Source organism: Rhea americana, unplaced genomic scaffold, assembly GCF_003343005.1.
Source record: "Rhea americana isolate MKP2758 unplaced genomic scaffold, rheAme1 scaffold_341, whole genome shotgun sequence".
Lineage (NCBI taxonomy): Eukaryota > Metazoa > Chordata > Aves > Rheiformes > Rheidae > Rhea > Rhea americana.
Window position 1 is genome coordinate 647045 of NW_028186470.1, and position 11905 is coordinate 658949.

The 11905-nt window shown below is 52.8% G+C and overlaps 1 protein-coding gene across 3 annotated transcripts in view; it reads left to right on the top strand.

Moving 5' to 3' along the window:
- Positions 1–11899, top strand: part of GNG7 (G protein subunit gamma 7) — a 74404-nt gene extending 62505 nt beyond the window's left edge. For all 3 annotated transcript variants that reach the window (XM_085311499.1, XM_085311500.1, XM_085311498.1), the window contains 2 exons: positions 6725–6843; positions 10528–11899. In XM_085311499.1, the coding sequence (XP_085167625.1) occupies positions 6763–6843; positions 10528–10653 (207 nt within the window). In that variant the 5' untranslated portion in view covers positions 6725–6762 and the 3' untranslated portion in view covers positions 10654–11899. The remainder of the gene's footprint in view (positions 1–6724; positions 6844–10527) is intronic.
- Positions 11900–11905: the final 6 nt, after the last annotated feature.

Consider the following 11905-nt stretch of genomic DNA (forward strand, 5'->3'; position numbering starts at 1 on the left):
CCATTAGGCTGGAGGGGGCCGTGGGTGGGAGCGTGCAGGTGGCACTGATTGCATAAAAGAGAAAGGGCTTTGTTCGGAGCGTTGCATTTTGTGCAGGGTAAATGATTAACCGTTCTGGGTGTTCAGTTTTGCATTGCGGCATAGCGAGGCAGCTCTCATCGCGTGCGGGCTGAAGACATGTCAAGGCAGGCCTGGTTTCTCGGCGTGCGGAGCTGCTTCCGAGGGTGGCAGTTTCATCCTYGTGACTCGGGTTCTGTTGCAATATTTCGGTGCCGCACCAGGGGAGCGATGCCGATCCGCGTTCGCTGGGGACGGGGCAAGGTCCAAAGGCTGKCGGACAAACCTCCGGCCCGCGGTGACCCAACGCGGGGCCGCGGGGCTGAGCTTTCCCCTGCTGCTGAGCCGAATCTTGGAAAGACATTTGGGAACAGGTTTTGAAATGCAGTTGAAGGCTGAGTGAGCAAAGTGCTCCGGGGAGACAGACGGGGATGCTCGGCCGGCCGGGGAGGCGTCTGCTCGGCGTAGCGCTCGTGCTGAGTCACGGCGTGCCGGAGCCAAGCGCTTACTGTCACTGCTGTTGCTACACTGCTCTGACTCAAGAGCTGGGATTTTATTTTTTTATATACCTAAAACAAGCAACCAAAATCGTTACATTTCAGCCTACCTGGTGCATGAAAAAAAAGCTTTTGAATAAGAAAATTCTGCAAGAAAGGGAGGCATCTACTCCACATAGTAATAAGTCAATCTTGCTTTGACCTCAGAGAGTTGTGCAGAACAGATGCTAAGTACTGAAAGTGCAAAATAGTTATAGTTTAAATGTGCTTTTTAACACTTGCCTTAGTGAAAATAGTGGAGTACTAATACTACCTTATTACATGAAGCACCTTATTTTGTAAACACTGAAAAAATCTTCTTTTCTGACCATGTGAGAAGAACGTGAACACAAGAAATCTGCTTTTGGTGACATTTATTGTGATCCTTTAAATACTCTTATTTAGTGATGAAACTTGATCTACAAGAGGGTACTTAAGTTTTTTTTTTTCTTTCTTTCTTTTTTTCTTTTTTGTACTGCAGATTGAATTGGTGCAGGATGTATCCTGACCTGCTTTCAGTTCATAACATGCAGATCAGTTTGAAATAGTGAATTCTAATATTCCCAGAATTTATGCTCACCTGTTGGGCTCTTTTCATCAAGCAGGCCGTGCTCATGAGACATTCGCACTCCAGGCAGATCATAGCTGTGGACTGCTTGCCTCATTTCTGGGTCTGCACTATCTGCTCTCCGACTTCCCTGCTCTCTTGCTCCAAACCTTTGTGCTCCTTCACTGCTACTTCTTGTGGCGGTGCAGATCTGCAAACATCGGAGAACACAGCCTTGTCCGCATTCGTGTGTTCTCTTAGTGTCCATCTTTCCCTATAGCTGTCTTTGCAATATTTCACTTACTATTTTTCATGCACTATCCTACAGCTATATAGTCGTGAACACCTTGCTGTTGCCCGAGTCCTGGGATCTTCGACTGTCTGGTGAGTGCAGCCTGCGGTCTTCTGCCAGCTCGCGTTGCTGCTGGCGGAGCAGGGAGGCAGCCCGGGGCGCTGCAGGACTGCGCGATGACTTCAGCCCCACTGAAATTGCTTACATGACAGCCTGAAAAACGTGTGCTGAGTTAACGCTGTGCTARTGCGAGAGGAGGGTTCCTGACACCTGGGCTGTTCTCCGGGGAAGTACTGCCCTTCCCTGGAATGCCGGCACGGAGAAGCGAGGGACGGATTAGCCGGGAGGGCAGAGGTGTGCTSGCAGAGGAGGGACGAGGGAAGATTTGTTTCCGCCTCAATTATTTCCATTGATGTGACTCAGCAAAAGCAGAATATTGTTCTCGTTCTGCAGAGTCATAAGTAGATACTCGGAAAGGAAAAGTGTGCCCTAGCCAGATGCCAGCCCACTCTTCGGGGGCGGAGGGAGGAGGCCCGTGTGGCGAAACGCTGAAGTGTTACTTCCCTTCGAGGAGGGAGGGAGGGCTGGGTAGGTCAGATGACAAAGTGGAGGCAGAAGGATGGGCAACGGGACCCGGGTGTCCTGACTGTCTTGTGCTTCCTCCCCAGGCCTAGTTGCAGTTGTCACCTCCCCTCCTTTTCCAAGTGCAGATTTCCTAAAACATGCAATTAGGAAAGGGGAAGATTCGGATAACTCCTGCAAGTCATCCCGATTTGCATCACGAATACTTTGCTCCAGCATGCTTCTGCATGGCTTTTTTTTCAAACAGCTTTACCTCACCAGTTATTTGTACATCTGTAGAAGTCTGGTGAATGACATCTTTAAAGTTTGTTTTGGCTTTTTAAAAATCCTGCGGACGCCCTTCATGTGCCATGCAGCAACCCACTGCATCTTTGTATTGATGGTTTCTAGTTGCTAATGACGCGCTTAGTTAATTATTCACCAAGGTAACCGAAGGCTTTTTAAAATTCTTGCCGAGCAAGGCAGGCCTGGAATGCAACCTGCGATTGCCGCCCGGTACCTGACACATTCCAGCAGGCAAAACCTAAAAGCAGTGCCGTTACCGCCGCGGCTCCTCGCCGAGGGGTGCTCGGGAGCGCGCGGCGGCGCTGCTGGCACCCACCTCGCGCCTCACCCAGCAGCCGCCTCCGACTTGCCCGGCGAGCCCGGAGCCCTGCCGCTCGCGAGCGTCTCGGAGCGGGGCGAGAGCCGCGCACGAGCGTCGCAGCGCTGGGCCCGCGGCCCCGGCGGGCTCCCGCTGGCCGCGGCTCGTGCGCTCAGCTGGAGCTCCAGCAAGAGTCCCCTTGACCATCACGAGGACTGGGCCGCTGAAACTTGTCCCTGGAGTTTTAAAATACCCCCCTGTCAGCACGAGGGGCCGGGAGCTGCTCGGCTCCGCAGCCCCTTCTGCAAAGGGCTCTGTTCCCGGCTCCAGGAAGAGGAGCCCAGGGAGCAGCCGCCGGCGGGGGCAGTTCAGAGGGAAGTGGAAGCGGCTGCTGCGGGTTGTGTTGCTGTAGGAGTGCTGACCCGCGCTCGGCGGTGGTTGATGCCGCTCTTTGCGTGTGATAGCGGCAAAGCGCGTTGCTCCCGTAAGTGAGGTTGTATCTCGCTCCCTGTCAAACGGTGGTGGTCAGCTCTGTGCCTCGGCACGGAGGTGGGGGAAGGCGGGGACGTACCTGCTTTCACACGCTGTGATGGCGAGCCAGATAGAGCTTAATTTCTGAAGTGTAAGTACTGCTTTTACGTTGCAATAACTCTATTAATTTGGGCTACCGCAGAGTGGGGGGAGTAAAGATTCTCCCCTTTGCTAAGGACTGTTAAGTCTGAGCTGGAGAATCGCTCTTGCCACTCGGCAGGATTTTCTCCGTAACGTGCTTAGTAAGACACGTCCACGTCCCTTCTCCGGGCGCTTGCTGCAGCGCGCTGCTGTGGCTGTTGCAGAGCAGCCTGAGCTTCTCCCAGGCGTGCAGCCCTGTGGCAGAGCCAGAAGTTCCCTTAAGTAACTTGCCTTTGACTGATTCATCAGCCTCGTTCCATAAACAGGAAGCCGTAAAAGTACAAGCAGGTGATCTTGTGCTGTTGCAAACATAAATTATATCTGATTGCTTGTGTTTCTTTCTCTCCAGCTGCCTCCTAACTCTTTATCCAGGTGAAAACATTATTTTATCGAAGAGCAGTTAACTGTTGGCAGTAAAAGGTCTTTCAAGTTCACAGCAGAGATGTARAAAGACCTTGACTTTGAGTCAGAGCTCTTCCCTGCTCCTGGTGCTCTGCGCCAGCTGGGAGTGCTTCAGGACAGCCGCTCTCCTCGGAGCGCCTCCTCCGAGCCAGCGGGACTTTCGTGGGAACGAGGGCGACCGAAAYGTGGCCCTAACTGGCTGCTTGTAAACCAGCATGTCCAGGGCAAAACTCTCCAGCTTTGTCCAGGGCTTCACAGCACGGACACTGGCCGCAGCGCCGCTGCCCGGCCCTTACTGCGTCCCTGCAGGGAGTCACGACGCTGGCGCTCGGAGCTGGAGCGAGCTGCTGGGGCMGCTGAGCGGGTTCAGGAGGCAGGGGCGCGGGTGTTTCACGCTGTGCTCCGCACCCGAGGAGCAAGCTGTCTCCTCCAGCCTGCAGGTGCTGCTTTTTCATGGAAAAGAGGTCAAGCTGGCGTGTACGCTGTGCTGTTGTCGGAGCGCAGAGCCGGCGGAGGCTGGGCTGAGTCCCCGTGCAGCGAGTCGCACGAGGCAGCTCGCGCCGCTCGAGCTCCTTGTAGGGTCCTGCTGCCTCTGCTCGGAAACGCAGCGCCCCRTCTTGTGCGGGCCCGAGCCCGAGTTCGGCTGCGTCGGCAGCACTGCTGACGCGAGGCAGCCCTGCCTCGGCCTTCGGGCCCGCGGCACCGCGGCGCAGGAGGCGGGAGCGCGGAAGAGGGCTCTCCCCCGGGGGCCTAGTCTGCATCCTCCTTAGGATTTCCCCAGTACAGTGCTTTATTTCAATAAAGTGGCTTCCTGTGTTGCCTTGACTAACCTATTCCAAGAYTTGAGAGGTGGAGACTCGCAAACAGCCCCTGCTAATTCAGGGAATCACCTAAGGGCAGAGTTGGTAGTTGGCTAAAACCCCGTTTGTTTTGTCCCTTGGCATTCGGCGTTGCGACGGACACCGAATGCACTTCGCGGATCGAAGAGTTCAGCGCGCGCCGCKTGCTGCTGCCGAGCAAAATAATTCCAAAGCGTGCCACTGTGGTCTGGAATAAACTCCTTTAATGTCTAAACATAGACTAGACAGCTTGAGATCTGCTAGTATTTTAGCTGGGACAGACGCTTCCCCCCTCCTCCCCAGTAAACGCAGCAGTTCGGCGTCTGCTTTGAAGCCATCCGTCCTGGGAAGAAAGCTGCAGCGGTCTGTAATTACAGCCAGCGCAGCGCAGCGCAGCTCGGCGGGGCCGCGGAGGCGGCTGGCTGGGCCGGCGAGGACGCTCGCGTCTGCGCCGCTGCCGCTTCGCCCTCCCCGCTCTGCCCAGCCTCCTCTGGCGGGTTGTCCGTCGCGATGGTTGCACGGGGAAGGTAGCACCGGCTCCGGTCCTCTCGCTCTCTCCTGTCCCCCACGGTTATTTTCTGGTTGCGAGTCGGGTCACTGTCAGGCAGTGCAAATAAGCGGCTTCTCGTGCCGCCTCTCCAGCAGCTGCGCGGTGGCAATCGTAAGGCGGCCGCGGGCCGAGGACGTCGGCTGCCCCGACGGCGTGGCGGGAGCCAGCCCGCCGGCTCGCCGCGTGTCCCGGCCCCGTAGCGCCGCAGCAGCGCGACTGACACGTTACTCAGTGACGGATTATTTTGGTCACGTAGACAAATTTCCTCTGTGTCAGTTGCTGCTTTTACGTTTCCAGGAAAGTAGTCTAACTGCCGGGGGCCGTTCCTGCCGGGGCAGCCGGCTGCAGCGCGGTAGCCGAAGGGGCCCAGCCTCGCTGCGCGGGTTGTCCCGGGCCGGGGACCTTAGCGCTCCGAGATCGCGGCACCGCTGGGTGTGGACGAAGGGCGTCTGGTGCCTGCGGCGCGCGGCTGGGCTGTGTCGGCAGTACTGGGTGTTTGCCAGAGGGTAACGGAGTCCCGGAGCGCTGGGCCTCTTRCAGGAGGAGCATCCTTCGCCCTCCGTGCAAGACCCTCCGTTTCCCAAGGGAGAGCCCGAGGCGGTGCGGTGCAGTGCGGTGCGGTGCTCGCAGAGGGGTGCGCGGCAGAGAGCGCGCGGCCCCTGCTCGGCGCTGGGTCGCGCTGCTGCCTCTGGACCGGCTCGTCTCCGCGGGCATCGCTCCGGCAGGAGAGCATCGCTCTCCTCTTGCTTTCGTGTTCAGCTGGGCCCTTGTTTTGCAGGATTTTTATGAAAAACTTTATTTGCGACACATGCGATCGATGTGTGTCACGCTTTTGTATCCGCTCAGCTAATTGACCTCAATTCTGTGTTCCTTGCCCAGCTTCCATTCAGTGCTTCGGCTACCTGAGAAACCCTCTGTCCCTTGCCTGATCCTTGACTTTCCACCTACCACTCAGCTTGTTAGAACTGTCTGTCGCTCTTACTTTCTTSTTCTACTCTTTTGAGGGACACCCAATACAGAAAATTATGAATCAATGGCATAGATCTAAGTTTGCACAGTATTGAAAGTCCCTAATTACTGTTCTGAGCCTTGTGCAGAGGAACTCTTGACACAGATTGCAAGTGTCTCAGGGCAGGACTATGTGCAGAGTGAGAGAGCAGTGAAAGAAATAGATGAATAGCGAGGGTGAACGGGCAGGAGCTGTGCAAAGCCATGGCTGAGCAGCGTCTTGGTCCACCTCCTCCCTAGCTAGCTGGTTGCGAATGTTGCATGTCAGATTATTCGAGCTGGAAAACTTCTGCTCACTTTCCAATCTGCTGAATGCATCTGAGAGAGCTTTCTGCAGACAGTGTTTCGTTTTCCCTTCTAGTCAGCAAGTTGGTTTTCTTGTTTGCCCTTTTTTTAATCAGAAAGAGCCTGAAAGTGGCACAAGAGAATTAGTTAAAGGAAAGGAGAACTTGAAGCAGAAACGTTAAGGAAACGTTAAGTTGGTGTCATCATTTTAGAGCTCTTGGAAGCCTTTTGCACGTGACCGTCTGCAGGGCCCGGTGCACAGAGGAGGAATCTGGCCGCTTGGGTCGCTTGCCAGCTTTTTAAGCAGATGCATAGCGGTGCAGTGGTTTTGTGTGTGATACCAACCTCTCTCCCCCCTCCTTGTTTTGCAGTATTCTCAAGTGCTGGGGCCTAGAACCGATGGCAGACAATGTCAACAACTAACAACATAGCCCAGGCCCGGAAGCTGGTGGAGCAGCTCCGCATCGAAGCTGGCATTGAGAGGATCAAGGTGAGCCTGGGAATTGGGAGCAGATGGGTGCATGACACTTCTCTGGTGGGCAGAGGCAGAGGGGGAAGAGCCTCTGCAAGCGCTTTGGGTCCTCCCTGCATGTGCACACTGCTGTGACGTCTCTGGCCCAGATGTTGCAGCACTTCCTGGCAGAGACAGCTATCCCGGGGTGCCTGTTGCAATGAGGAGGCAAGATTGCTGCCTGGGCAGCTTCTCCTGGAGTGTGCGAGTGTCGCAGGTGACTGCATGATCTGAGGGCAGACTGCTCATCTGAGTAACTTTGAGGATCTGAGCTGGGCACATGCTACCTATGAGGGCGCCTAAGCCACTGGGGCCAGACCCAGCAAAGCTGAAGCTCCGTTAGGCTGGCTCATGTGCGCAGCAGCCTCGCTTCCTGATTTGTTCACAGTGCAGCTCCACTGTTTATTTGCAGTTTCTCTCCAAGACTCTGCCTGGATAGTAATTTCTTAGCTGTTGCTATTCCCATTTCTTCAAAATTAAAAAAAATGATAGTGGCACGCCTTCATTTCTGTTTTGAGGCATGTTTATGGTAGAAGTATGGAAAGTTAATTTTGTGCTGCTGTTGTTCGAGGATAGTAAACTGGGATCTATTCTCAGTTGTGTATTGACACACCAACAATCTGCTTGGGCAGCAAAGCATCCCTAGGAATAAAGCTTCCTTTAGCACTGGGGGGTTGGAGCAGGTAGTGTGCCCACAACCACAGAGTCTCCCGAGAGTTGGAGCCTGGATCCTTTAGGAGCTTGCACTCTATTCTGGGAACCTCCTCGGCGGCTGCGGTACCAGCTCGTCGGGCCGCGTGGTTCTAGAGAGCAGCCTTCGCAGGGGACAAATATTAGCGTGTGGGCAGCTAGTCCAAGGCCTTGATGCCCTGTCGCTCCCTGCCCACAGCTTCCTCACCTTCCGCGACGCTCCCCAGGGCTAGGAGCAGACACCCAAGGGCACTCTTTGCATTTATGCCCTTTGAGCCGCGGAAGAGCCGCACTTGTCGCCCAGCTGCGCGGCCGTTCTGCTCGCCCTGTGGCTCTGTCTGCCGCGGTTTGCAGGGCCGGGCAGGCTGCAGTTAGACTCGTCAGCCGTCAGTCGCTCCCCGAGAAACTCCTTGCAAGGGGAAGGAGGGCAGGTGGGTGAGGGAAGAAGTCTGTTCCTGAAAAATCACTTCCTGTTAGTAAGTAATACAGAAAAAACCGCTGTGGATGGTGATGAAAGGCACATCTGAAATACTAGTTAAATAAGCAGGTATTAAATCCCCCTGATATTTTGTAATTGAATATTTCCTGGTTTACTTTGACTCTCAGTCCCTGCTAACTTCTGCAGCRACAAGTCCTTCGTCATCTCAGGTTTTGATGTGCAGGAGGAGCTGCTTCTGCTTTGAATATATATTTTTTTAACCAACCTAAGGTTTTGTAGCTGTTTTTAGGACCACCAGTTTCCAGACTCCAGTGATGCACCCATCAGAGGGGCCATTTTAGGGAAAACAAAGTAAATTACAGGTCTTCCCCCAGCACAGACACTGCTGACTCTCTTAAGAATTACTGTGTCTCAACTCTAAGATCCCAAATTGCRTGCGGCAGGGAGGAAGGAGGGTGTGTGTATACTTACCAACCTTTGTAGATGTGACTATCTTAAACACTTTGCTGGGAAAGAACAACAGTGGTGGGACCGCAACATGCCACTGTTCAGGATGAGTGGAGAAGACGTACTGTCTGAGTGAGCTTCAGTAAAATCGTAGTCCACAAACCCAACTCTGAATCCGTGTGCCAAGCCTGCGAGCTACGAGAATACAGCGTCAAATAAGTCCTCTTGCTTTGTGCTAATTCCTCCAGCTTCTCTCAGTGCCTCGCAGTTGAAGAAGTGAACCATATGTTTGCCTGCAGATAAATGAGCTAATAGATGCCCAAGATGGGGGGAAGCGGGCTGCCGGGGAGCTCTTAGCAGAGCTTTGCCAGCAGYGGTAGCGTTAGCAGGCATGAGGAATGCCGTGATTCCTTCCTGGCCCGCTCTCGCGGGACGCAGTTATTCCTCCACCTCGCTCCCTGGCAGCTCCCTGTTGGTGTGGCCAAGGCCTGGGAGTGAAGGGAAGGAACAAATGATTYGGTTAGGACTTGACACCGCAGTCGAAACACAACCCTGCCGTGCACAGCGGCTCTCTCTCCCCTGCCCTAAGTAGCCTGCACATCTGGGCCAGACATGTCCTAGTGACCGCATTTCCCCTTGCCCTTGGTTCATTCTAGCTGATAGCTGAAGCTTTAAGAGGTGTGTCAAGGTTTTGGGGACACTTGGTCTCACAGCAAGTTGGTCCATGCTCCTGGCAAGCTAAGCTCTTTCCCTTTGCTTTGCTCCGAGATTAGTAATAACTGCTGTTTTATGTGAGGCTTGACCTTGTCTGCAGAACAGTTGTGCTCTTGGATCCTACTGAGTTKAATGGGTATGTTTAAGCGCTGGCCAACAGCAGCTGGTGTTAGAAGCCTGCATTGCTGGTTAGGCCTTCAATACTTCGTGTTACAGTAGTATCTGGAGACTCCAGTAAAAGTTATGCTGGCTGGTGYGGCCCTGCATTTCCATTAGAAAAGAAGAAAGTGGAGGAAGCCCGTGTTGTTTTGTTGAAGCACCGATTAAGCGTTTGCCCAACCTACAGAGATCTGTCATCAGTGCTGTTTCTCCCCATCGCTTCGCTCTCCCGGTTGCCGCTGAAAGGTTTAATAATTTTGCACAAAACTGCAAAATCGTTTTGTGCAGGTTGCATCAYTTTGCAGGCAGCAGCAGGGGCTGCATGTTGCTTAGGTGCCGCGACACCCTGGGCGAAGTGGCACGGGAAAGCGATTCCCGGTTAGTGCGGGCAGARCACCAGGAAGGTGCAAGCGCCCCGTGAGAGAGGCAGAGCCAAAGCGGCGCGACCTCTGCAGCTGCAGATCGTTCCTGCTGGGGCTTCCTGCTGGGTGGTTGCATGCACGTTTTGTGCTTGCCTTATGTTCAACTAGYGATTAAGTTAGTAGCAAAGGGTTTGCTCTTAGTCTCCAGAGCTCCGGGAACCTCCCTGCCTCGACTCTTCCCATGCTTCCCTTTCCTAATTGCCAAAACATGCAGCCGTGTAATTTGCCCACCACCTAGATGCTCCACTCGGTTATGTTGCACGGGGATTGGACTTCCCAGAATATATCTTTGAACTAAAATAAGCAGAGCCTTAAGTAATAGTTTCTAATGATTTCAGAAATTCACTTTTAACATCAGAGGGTGCTTGCTTCCAGGCAGGCATTTTTGTTCTTTCTTTTTTATCTCAAAGCCCTTAAAAATGAGAACAGGAATATCTTTTTTTTYYTTTTTTTTTTWAACTCTTGCTCTCTGCTGGCTCTCTGCTRAGAATGTTTTCCCCATACTCATCACTTTATTTATGTCAGATCTTATTTTTTTTTCCATATTCGTTTCCCCTTTTTATTTCTGACCGTCTATGTAAAGTTTCTGTTACAAAAAGTTGAATGTTACGTCTTTTCCTCACCGCTGAGCCCTAGGATTCTTGCTTCCTCCTGAAAATGCACTTTAGACTTTCTTCTAAAATCTTTATACAGTCGGTTAGTTGTTTGTTCTGCATGGGCTGAGCTTCCAGGCAGGCCCTGTGGGTTTACCTGGGTATTCTCATTAACCTTGTTCTTTCTTGGAACATTTAGGTCTCCAAAGCATCTTCTGAGCTAATGAATTACTGTGAGCAACATGCCAGGAACGACCCGCTGCTGGTTGGAGTGCCCGCTTCGGAGAATCCTTTTAAGGACAAAAAGCCTTGTATCATCCTATAGCTTTCCTCGCTCTGGCGCGCGTGATCTCTCAGGCAGGGCACCATTCTGTATCAACTGAAACCAAGTTACAAACTTAAAACTGCGCCAAGGGGTAAACACTAAATGTTGGATTCAAATAGAACTTAAATCTCAAAAATTGCAAGTGGTTTAGCAAAGGGTGTCTGCTCCTGAGCAGGTTCCATATTGAGAGGGGTTAAAATTTAAAAACAACAACAAAAAAAAACAGGGTTGAGGGGTGGGGGGTGCATTTTTAACAGTGACATTCTCAACTGGTATCAGAGTGGTGGAGGAAGTGGATTTTTTTTATTGCATTTGCCAATGGGACACCAGACCTGAGCAGTGGGACTTTGCCATTAGAAGCTGTGAACAAAGCTCTRGGTGGGTCTGACTCTGGTTGGTTTCTGATTCCAATTAGCACATCGTTTCCAGAATTTCAGTCCGATTGCTCTGTCTCTTGAGAGGGGACATGGGAAAAGATTCCAATTGGATAGCTATTTTGTAGAAAAATAATCAAAAGAACCAAATCACAACTTAAAAAATTGCTATTGCAAATGACTAAATTGAGAACTGGAGGAGGAGGGATGGAGGCAAAGTGAGAACTTGCWTTGCAATGAAGCTGGGAAGCTTCCTCTCCACGTCGCGTGGCCGGTGGCCCCGCGGCATCAGCTGGCCGTATGGTATCAGTAACAGAAGAGTCGCACTGTGGGGAAACACTTTGTGGAGCAAAATCCATCAGCCGTGAGAATTTCTGTGACTCACTTCAGCAAGTACTTGGCCCAGGGCATGGGAAATGGCATCAGGGTTTAGAGCCTCTGATCGCTTCTGGGGTTTTAGTTCTCTGTATTGTTACCACTGTTCCTCTGCAGACAGCGCTGCTCTGGGGGCGGCTGCTCTGCGGCTCCTCGGGGAGGGAAGGGGTTTTCTGTAGTGCAGGATCCAATGCGAAATCTTTTCAGTAGGCCTTTTGGAGAGTCTCAGGCCAAAACACTAAAACTGGCAGAATTACTAGCATCTTCCCATCTCCCCTCTCCTCACTGAGAGTGGCTGATGGAATAGTTCCTTTGAAACCAGTTAATTTGGGGAGATGAAGGTAAGACTGTAGAAAAAATACTAGGCTCAGTTCCCATCCCTTGGCATCCTTGAAATGCCGGTGCGGTTCGCGGGGGAGCTTCTTGTTCRCCGACGCCAAGCGGGCGCAGCGCCGCGCGGGAGGTGACTGCGCGCGGCGGGGTCCCCGAGGACGGGGCGGGAG